The 10,902-nt window shown below is 38.7% G+C and overlaps 1 protein-coding gene across 1 annotated transcript in view; it reads left to right on the top strand.

Moving 5' to 3' along the window:
* Positions 1–10,902, top strand: part of apoba (apolipoprotein Ba) — a 51,299-nt gene that overhangs the window by 1,151 nt on the left and 39,246 nt on the right. Inside the window, exons 2-6 of the mRNA XM_032499876.1 lie at positions 535–576; positions 1,123–1,235; positions 1,335–1,480; positions 5,274–5,421; positions 5,748–5,900. Coding sequence (XP_032355767.1) covers positions 535–576; positions 1,123–1,235; positions 1,335–1,480; positions 5,274–5,421; positions 5,748–5,900 — 602 coding nt within the window. The remainder of the gene's footprint in view (positions 1–534; positions 577–1,122; positions 1,236–1,334; positions 1,481–5,273; positions 5,422–5,747; positions 5,901–10,902) is intronic.

Genomic DNA, 10,902 nt, shown 5'->3' with positions numbered 1-10,902 from the left:
TTTTACATGTTCAAAATAAACTACTTTTAAAAGTTAATGGAACAGAGCCATCAATAACACCTAGGATATGGTTTTCCTACTATGGCAAGTCTTTGACTTAATTACAAATATTCTGATGATGTTTACTATCAATCAATCAATTTATTCAATTAATTTATTTGTTGATGATAATGATTAAGTTAGATTTAGAGTTAAGAAATTCTTGTGTTTTAAAAGTGTCATCCAAGCATTAAGAGAACAGAACTGTATATATTTCATGTTGCATTTTGTACATGTTAGCCACCCTTCAACAGTCATTTATGGATGCAAAATAAATGCTTGTGCTAAAGTTATGCTAGTGCTCAGTGTGTTTACCTTGCCACTACTGGTGATTTAAAAAGACATAACACCCAAAATATACTCTTGCTCTTGTTTTTTAGAAGACAATTAGACCATTTTTTTCACTTTACTACCTGAAATTTTATTTATAATTATAATAAATAATGTTTTAAACTCATGTTTAATAATCATGTCTATGACCCTTCACTTTTTCAGAGGAAGGCAATGGCAGTAATGAACAAAGTTCAACGTGTCTGTGTGAGTTGCAATCTACACATCAGTACACAATTCACATATACTTTTTATTATTCAATCAATGTTGTTCTGATTGTATTGTTTTCATTAAATTCTGTACTATTTTGGTTAAAATAAATTGCTCAAATTGTACTTTCCAAACGGTTGATAGGGCCCCAAATTGATGTAACACTCTGGACTTTGTCAGTTCCTCTGAGAGGCTGTTAGTGTGTGTACATTGAAAAGTGTGTATGTGCATAGAGTAGATAGAAAAGGGTCAATGTGCTGAGAGAGTCAAACCTGCTAACAGATCGATGGTGGCTGCTAAACTAATAAACACATGACCCATTTTCTGGAGATAGTAGCCGCAACTGATGGACTCTTGTTCCTTCATAGTTTATGATTCTCTACAAAAGCAGTTTTTCATTGTTCAGAACATTATTTAGATGTTTTTGGGTCCAAAGTTCTGCAGTGTTGGCTTAACTTGATTTGATTAGCTTTGTACATACTGTAAGGGACAAAGATCTTAAAGAGTCAATAAAACCATGTGATGCCATTATCTTATTGCAGTGGGATCCAGATTCAAGAGCTATAAGAAATATTTGTACCTGTACACCGCAACAAGCAGAAATGGTGTGGTGGGCACTGCTAACCTGAAGAACGGCCCTAAAGTCTCTTGTCAGGTACATGATATTTGTCAAGCCACTTCATAACAGAATGTTCTCATCTAAGCTCCCTCCCTGTCTCTCCACTGACCTGTTTATTGCTGGCACATACTTTAGGTAGAGATTGAAGTCCCCCAGTTGTGCAAATTCGTCATGCACACCAGGGACTGTACTCTCAGTGAGGTGTCTGTCATGGATGCCCAGGGCCAGCCGGTTTACAGGCAGGCCCCCGGCTCTGAGGCCTTCAAGGCTGCTATGGAAAGGTCAGTGCAAAACATTCTTCACATAACCACATGCATTAGTACTGAGAGCAAGAGGTGACATAGGTGAAAAACATTTATAAAGTGCATGCATGCTTTACAAGCGCTGGCGATGCTGGATTTTAATGCGCAGCTTTCTGTGCTGCTTGAAGCAGCCAGAAGGGTAGAAAGACTAACTGACAGCAATCACTTTTCACATTTGTTTTTTTACACATAACATGTCAAAATCTTGTTATCACAAGCGCCATTCATTAGTCAACAGTGTTGACTGTAAAACGGTTGTATGAAAGCAATTATGAAAATATTTGCATGTTTTATAGACTTTAGCATAGCATTTGATTATAAATGGCATGATGGGCTTTTTTATGAGCTAAAATCGAAAGCGATGTAGGGGGTAAAGTTTATGAAATTATTAAATAACTGTACATGGAAAATAAATGTGCAGTAATACTGGCTCCAAAAGAACAGAATTCTTTAAACAGGGGTGTGGAGGGAGAAAGGGAGGCAGTTTGAGCCCAAAACTGTTTAACATTTACATTGATTACCAGCAGTGATGTTGGAACAATCTGTAGCCCCAGGTTCAAGTTACAACTTCACTCTGGGTAATACCATTCTAGAACAAGAAAGCTCATATAATGACTTTGGTGTTGAAATTAGTGCATCAGAGAGTTTCAACCTGGCCATAAACACACTATGTAATAAAGCTTGGAGAGCTTTGTATGCAGTTGTGTTTGGAAACAAAATTATCCCCACAAGAATTTGGCACACCAATAAAGCTTTATGGAAGCAAGATCTGGGGGCCGATTTCAAAACCAGAATTTCAAAGCTGGGATAAACTCCCACTGAAGAATTACAATTGAAATTCTGTAAAATTATTTTAAAAGTGTGCCCAAACACCCCAAACAATACATGCATATATTCCCTCTGAAAATTCAAATCCAAAAAAGATTTCAATTAAATATTGGCAGCACTTAAATCAAACTGATAAAAATTGCATTGCATACAAAGCTCTTCTGAACAATCATCTGTCTTCAGATACCTACTGTTTTTGTTTGTTCTTATGCTTTGGCAACACATGTTTATTGATTTTGTCATGCCAATCAAGCAAACTTAAAAATGAAAAGAGAGAGAGAAAGAGGCTTGAGATTATGGTGGTGCCAGGTTGCTGTGCCTCTTATGCCCAAAGAATATGTTTTCAGGAGTGGGATGCTGCCAGACATCTGTGGTCTTGATGTGTCCAGTATTATACCTCGGACACAATGCTGTGTCACCATGTCAGAGGTCCCCCCCCCCCCTCAACAGGGCTGTTAGAGACAAGTGCAAATACGAGCCATTCTTTTTTATTCAGCATTTTGAAGATAACACAAAACCATGGATGTACAGTGCCTATAGAAAATCATCATATTCCTTATTGTCTTGCAGGCTGAAATCAAAACCAATTAAACTTTTAAATAAATATTCCAGCTTTATTTACACATTCTGCATAACAACATTCAAGTAACATAAAAAGGCAATAGTTCTAAACATAATAAGAAAATAAAACTAGAATAACAGAGTTCTAAAAGTCATCAGTCCCACAATTTGATACTTGGTAGAGCCTCCTTTTGCTTTAATTACTGCCATCAGTCTGTTTGGATATGTCTCTATTAGCCTTGCGCACCTAGATTCTTCCTTGCAGAATTGTTTGAGTTCAGTCAAATTTCGTGGTGAGCGGAGATTGACTGTTGGCTTCAGGACCATCCACAGATTTTCAATTGGACTTAGGTCAGGGCTCTGACTTGGCCACTTGTTATCCCTAAGCCACTGCATAGTTTTCCGACCAATCGCAGCCATAAAAACTTGTAAATCCTTCAAAGTTGCCATTGGCCTCTTGGTAGCTTCCCTGATCAATGTCCTCCTGGCTCGGTCACCCAGTTTGGAGGGATGGCCCAGTCTAGGCAAGGTGTTGGTGGTGCCATAAGCTTTCTACTTCTTAATAATGCTCTAGATGGTACTCAAAGGGATGGTTAAAGCCTTTGAAATCTTTTTGTATCCTTCCCCTAACTTTTGCCTTTCCACAACTTTATCCCGGAGTCCTTTTGAAAGCACCTTTCCAACCATGGTGTATTCTTACTAGTAATGGAATCATCATGCAACAGCCGGTTTTATTAGGAAGTAATAAAAATCACTACAATTGATGTCAGGTGGGTGGCAATTAGCTTGGTGTGTGATCTGGAAATGAACTGGTTGTACCTGAGTAAGTTTATAATCATTAGTCTAAGCGGCTGATCACTTATCCAAACCAGGTATTTTACTAACTACATTTGAATAATTGTTCAGAATGTTTAAAAATGTTATTTTCACTTTGATGTTGAGCTTTTAAACATTTTTACATTGTATGATGATTTTCAATGGGCACTGTATATGCCTATTGACTGCACAAAACACATTGCAACTGCAGCCTCTCTCTCTTTCTCTGTCTTCATCCGTATAGCCTACTCTGGCTTAAATGAATAAGGGGGGCCATCCAATTAGGCTAAAATGACCTCATCCACATTATTGAAATCCTTTAAATATTCAGCCATGGCACTGAAAATTGTTTAGAAAACACAAACTTATAATTTCTGTAGCCTACTCCAAAACAACAAACTACCGGAACACCTTTTACCCGACTCACACACCACACCACTATCTTTGGAATACAAGTCACATTGTGAGATCCATAAGATCCATAATGATGTCAGACAATTTTTGTGAATGAAGTTTGCATGGCATTTACTTGTTTCTTTGAGAATGATCATAACATCAGCAACAGACATCATACAAATAGTAACAGAAACAGTGACATACATTAATCAAATTACAATATATATATACAGTAGAAAAATACAAAACAAAAAAAGACACCACCTCCCTTTAATCCCTTTCTTCAGTTACCCACCCCTCCCTCCCCAGAAGTGTATTCTTACTCACGTCTTAATGGCATTCTCTGTCAAGATAAGAGTCCAAGGGACGTCAAACTTTGTCAAAGACAAACCTTGTCCTTCAGATTAAATCTAATTCTCTCTATGTGGGCACCGCTTTCTTTTTCCAAAAAGATGTCATAGACTTTAAATAACAATCTGAGCCCGTCAGTGGCAAAAACAATCACTTTTAGTGCGCAAATGCAAGGGGAAATGGGGTCCAGTTTGAAAAAAAACAAACTGAAATTACCATATAAGGCTACATTCACAATGTAGAAAGAGACCCAAATCTCAATAACCTCAGTCAGACACACAACCAGATCTATTTAGTAATGACAATAAGAACAGGGAACATTTTTATTTAAATCTGATGTTTTCAATTCTGAGTCATGACACTTTCATATGTGGCCATACATGTAGATTTAAAACACAGTACATCAATTTTATTATAGCAATGCATCTATGGCAACTGTTGGAATTTGCCGAACCAGTTTGGTGAAGGTTTCAGACTGCCAATATTAAAACTCTACCACCTCAGAGTGGTTGCCTACCAATTGGAAGGTTGGTGGTTCTGGCCCTGCAGTCCCATGTTGAAGTTCCATGGGCAAGACACTGAACTCCGAATTGCTCCCACCATCTAAGTTATGAGCAGGTAGCAGCTTGTATGGCAGCCTCAGCCACAGAGTATGAATGTGTGTGAATGGTTCCTGTAATGAATGTTAATATACGTGCTTTGAGTAGTCATTAAGACTAGAAAAGAAATACACAGTCTATTAACATTATTCTTGTATAGGAATAGTATGAGTCTATACTGAGTTAAATGGTTGAATTGCTCTGAACTTTTCTTTACACAGGAACCTTCTTAGGTTCACTGTGGAAGGAGGTACCAGTGTTCAGCTTTTCCCAGAGACAGACGAGCCAGTCAACATCCTTAACATTAAAAGAGGAATCGTTTCAGCACTCAATGTGCCCGTCATGGAGGACGAACAGAGCAGCCTCATGGTTGGTATATTCTCACAACTCTAAAAATATCCCAAAATGGGCACAATTTTGGAATTAGGGTCTTTACATGAAGACACATTACTTTAGATGTAAATTGGGTAAAGTAATTTACCCAGTAATAAAAGCAACAATTGAGCGTGCAGTACAGATATACTTTAGGGAACAGATTAAGAACATGAAATAAAATGAAATGGCAGAAAAATAAAGATCACATTCTGGTGAAAGAAAAAAAAAATACAGTTGCACTTGCATAACGCTTTATCTCCTGTATTTTAAAGCTAATGTTCATGAGCTAAATCCCTAATTATATGTTTTTTCTTTTTCAGAGCACAGTGCATGGTCAATGTTTAACAGACTACCTGGTCCATGCCAGGAAGGATATTGCCACAGATGTGACACTGTCCAGAGATCTGTCCCAGTGTGACCAGTTTTACAGCAGGAAACTAGTCAACAGCCCCCTGGCCCTGCTGCAAAAACTGGTGAGATATTAGTACCTGCCTCTAGAGCTTCTGACTGGATACTGTCTTTAATATAGTCTTTATATTATGTTGGTCTATACTGTACACACAACATCTATTGCACATCTATTTATCCTGGGAGAAGAATTCCCCAGTTAAATACGTTTGTTTGGGGAGTTTTCCCTTTTCTGAAAGCAAGGGGTTTGAAAAGGACAGAGATAGTCATATGGTGTACAGACTGTCATGCCACCTGAGGCAAATTTGTTATTTGTCATATTGGGCTATACAAACAAGGTGACTTGAATTTACTTAAAACTATTGTATCGTGTGATGAAGGCTTTAGTAAAATATGACACCTTCTCATAAAACAGTAATTGCTTTGACAAGCGTTTTACAAAGACAATTTGACTTTGTTGAGCCAATTAAGTGGCATAAAGGAGCATTCTCTTTCTCTCTTTGCTTTCTCATATGTTGCTAAAAGTTAAAGGTCATTTGAATCCAATAAATGTTCATAGACTTAAGGAGAGGGGAAGACGGTGAACAACCTCTTCAAATTGCCAGGGAACCAGTTGATAATATAAAGGTTGTATTTAGTTGTTTAAATTTCTTGGCGGTATCATCTCTGCCAACCTTAAATGTACTGAATTCATATAGCGCTTTTCTAGTCTTAACCACTACTCAAAGCGCTTTTATATCATACAGGAAACATTCACCATTCACACACTATGGCGAGGCCGAGGCTGCCGTACAAGGTGCCACCTGCTCATCAGATAAACACTCACACACATTCACACTCTGATGCGCAGCAACGGGGGCAACTCGGGGTTCAGTGTCTTGCCTAAGGACACTTCAACATGGGACCAGGGATCAAACCACCAACCTTCCGATTGGCAGGCAACCGCTCTACCACTGAGCCACAGCCGCCCCTTAAAGCAATAGTGCACAACTATTTTATATTAATGAACGTCTGTTACATTCAAGCCATTGCCAAATGAGTTAATAGAACACTAATTAGACCTATCAGCTCCACATAACACTCTCTGTACTCAGTTTTTTAATCCTCCGTGTTAGCAACTACGTGGAGGAAAGGTGGGGACGGTGTGAAATCACCAAAAGCTTGCGTCATGTTGATGAACGGACAGTGTTGTTGTCATTGCTTAGAATCCCTCATGGGGGCGACAAAACTACGCACTATAGCTTTAAATAGGAAAGTAATATTTACACAATCTTAAAGTAGTCACATCAGAGATTACACTATGTCTGTGTCTCAGCAAGAGCCTGGTTCTGTCTGACGTTTGCACTAAATGTTTGCTCTTGGGGGGGGGAATTGTTGGGTCTCTGTAAATTACAGAGTGTGTTCTAGACCTACTTTATCTGTAAGGTGCCCTGAGATAACTTCTGTTATGATTTGACACAATTAATGAATTTGAATTGAATTAGTCTTGTTGAGGAAGCTCAAAGAGTTTGGAGTTCCAAAGGACACTGTCGTCCATTCTTTTTTAGGTCATAGAATGTTTTGGTTTGTTTTGGTAAATTGACTCTTGAATTATAAACCTTTAGCTTTTGTTTTTAATTTTTTTTTCTCTCTATTATAATTTGATAGATTTAGATGTAAGGACGCTGTGTTGAATGTTTTTCTTCTTTTCCTGCTCTATAAGCTCACTAAGGCAAGTTCCTAACATTGTAATTATTGTAATGGCAATAACTCATATTGACTTTCATATTGATATATGTTCAATTCAATTCAATTTTATTTATATAGCTCTAAATCACAACAACAGTCATCTCATTGCGCTTTTCATAAAAGAGCAGACCTCCTCTTTTATGAAAAGCGCAATGAGATAACTGTTGTAGATTGTACTCTCGGATATTATTGACAGAAACCCAACCATTCCCACCAAGAGCCAGCACTAGGCGACAGGAAAAACTTACTTTTAAGAGGCAGAAACCTTGAGCAGAACCATGGCTCAGGGTGGACGGTCCTCTGCCTCGACCAGGAATATATATAATATATGTTTCTTTGTTTATGTATGCACCATAGTAAATTCTTTGCAAGTGTGACTTACTTTGGCAAAAAAACCTTTTCTAATTCTGATTCTCAACTTAATTACACTGCTGATACATTAGAATAGAATTTGGCATCTAGGTCAAATGAAAATTCTTGTGAACTACCAATCATTGTACTTGAAGTGGTTTACATTTACATTTTACAATAACGTCAAATATTCTGTAATTAGTGGTCACCTTGTTTCTATAATGCATTATAAACACATTTATATTTAAAGCTGCAAGCAGCGTTGGACGGGCTTCGCTCCTCTGTGTGCGTTAGGGTTACTGGTGGATGCCAATCCACGCGACCCTGTATTTGCGCAACTGTCGGACACAGCGTGCGCGGTGGAGTGTGCGCCATTTCAGATGGTATATTGTAAACGTTGTACAAAGTGTACAAGGCGGGGATAACCGTCGAAAAAGGAACTGCTGAGTTCAATGACACCTCACACAAGAGTATGATAAACAGGTCTCCAGTTATGAAGGGGCGTGGTTTAAGCATAGGGGGCGGGCCAAACCATCTCCAATTAAAAGAGAACTCTCTACTGAGTTCAATGATACTTCACACAACACTCTACCTTAAATCTTTCAAAAGTTATGCAATTGGGCATGGCCACACATAAATTGCATGTAAATCGGAAGATGTTTGTCACATAAGGCTGATTTCCTGTTGCCAGTAGGGGACACTATGATCAAAAGTTAATATTGGTTTATAGATGTCCTCGGACATGGGGCCTCATGTATAAAAGATTGTGCAGCTTTAATACCAGAAGATGGCATACGACCAAAAAAAGGAAAAGTACCTACGCACAGAAATATTCACATGTATAAAACCAGGCGTATGCCAGGTCCTGCATACCTTTCCTTTATACATCACAATCAACGTGAAGTTGGGCGCACGTGAACGAATCACAGACACCCCTTGCCTCTTCCAATAAATTAGATGAATTAAATGAATCTAAATGCGCCCCTGAAGTCCTTCTTTGTCCAATTACTATGGGTAGCTGCAGACGGAAAAAAAACTTATTGTGATGTTGGAGGTGCTGATCAAGAAAAGGCAAGAAAAAAAATGTTCTATTTGGAGGTTTGTCATCTCGGATTAGCAATAAAAGAAAAGGCCCAGAGTGGCAAATTGTGATTGCAATGACTATGACTAATTGTGCTCCGGGTTGACACTGATGAAAGTTTTCATCATTGCATTAACATCCAACTGGGCAACGATGTCCCTGTATACGTCCAATTATCGCTCTTCTTCACCCACTCTCTTTCCTTGGGTAAATTAAAAGTCCATTCCCGCATCAGGTCATAGCGCACACCCTCACGAGTCGTGTCACCCCTAAAAGGAATTGGCCAATTTCTTGTGCAAACCAAATTTAGCAGATGCCTTGCGCCAGTTAAAAAAAAAAAAAAAGCCTATCTTTACTCACATGCTGATGGGAATCCACCAGATACAATCAAAACAGAGAGTGCAATCTTTCTCAAAGTCATAGTGCATCCACCTCCATTTTTCATACCACTGAGGCTGAAAAGAACGGGAAAAATCCTCATCTATAAAAAGTCTAGAAGGAAAACTGTGACACCGAGGCTGGCAGCACTGAGTTGCCTTTGTTGATGTTTCTCCGCGGCTGGCTTGGTGCTGCTGGCTTAGCTAGCTCCCGTGCCACCTGTTGCTAGCAGGATTGCCCTGGGAGTGACAAGTGCAGAGGTGCTGCTGAAACAGAATTTTCTGCCTTCGTTTTTTTAGGCTTTTTAGCATGTGGTAGTATAAAAAAATACAAAATGCGCTTTTGTGCCATGGCTAGGCTAGCTACTGTTGAACAGAAAACAACTATCGGTATCTTCACTCATAAAAGAGCATCAGTGGCGCTCTTGGCAAGATCGGCAGATTCATTCTAATCAAATTATGTGTTTCTCTTACTTACCAAATTTTTAAAATTGATTACATTTAATTTATATTGAAAGGGATTAGGTTTGTATTACTAATCAATTTATTAAAAATAAATGTTTGTTTATTTTTTTAAATTATGGTTGTAGTAGTTTGTCCTTTCCCTAGGGGATGCTGCAGCACCCTCCACACCCCTAGCTCCCGCGGCCATGACACAGCATCACCTTTCTCTATTTGCGGATGACGTTATGGTCTTTTTAGAAACCCCTCTCAGTCTCTTCCTCACCTTCTATCATTATGCAAGGAATATGGAAGCTCATCAGGCTGGTAAAAAAGGTAAAGTAAACTGGTCAAAGTCTGCACTACTTCATTTGAATGATTCTGCTCGCAATTCAATCATCCCTGCTAAAATCCCCACCGTTAAACAATTTCGATATTTAGGTATTGAGGTTTTCTCTTGCTTAAACCAGATTGGCATAACTATTCTGTTGCTCTGAGCAACATTTTGAAATATATGGAAAAATGGATGGGTATCCCCATATCAATTCAAGCTTGTATCTTTGTGGTTAAAATGAATGCTACGCTTTGGCCCCATTATCTCTCATCTCATCAAAACTTGAAGATTAGCTGAAACATATTCCCATATATGGCACACAGTTTTCCCCTTTTTTCAACAATACAGCACTCTTGAGTGGTGGGAGGCCTATAACAGCCCCACAATGGGAACAGAGGGGGGTTCATTATCTTAAAAACATCTTGGTAGCACTTTAATTGCCACCATGGTGATAACATGGTAATAGTGGGGTAACAGTATGAAAATAAAGAGGTAATAACCTCGTTATGGTAATAACATGTAATTACCAAGGTAATAACAGGGTAATAAATCACAGTAATACTATGCAGAGCTGTAGTCAAGACCACCTTAGTCGAGTCCAAGACAAGTCCAAGACCAGTACTAGTTGAGTCCAAGTCAAGACCGAGTCCAAAGAGGTTTGAGTCCAGGACAAGACTGAGTCCAAAAAGGTTTGAGTCCGGGTCAAGACAGAGTCCAAAGATGTTTGAGTCTGAGTCAAGACCGAGTCCAGGACA

This window comes from Etheostoma spectabile, chromosome 20, assembly GCF_008692095.1.
Source record: "Etheostoma spectabile isolate EspeVRDwgs_2016 chromosome 20, UIUC_Espe_1.0, whole genome shotgun sequence".
Taxonomy (NCBI): Eukaryota; Metazoa; Chordata; class Actinopteri; order Perciformes; family Percidae; genus Etheostoma; species Etheostoma spectabile.
Note: the sequence above shows the minus strand (reverse complement) of the source record. Positions and strands in the feature narration are given on the sequence as shown.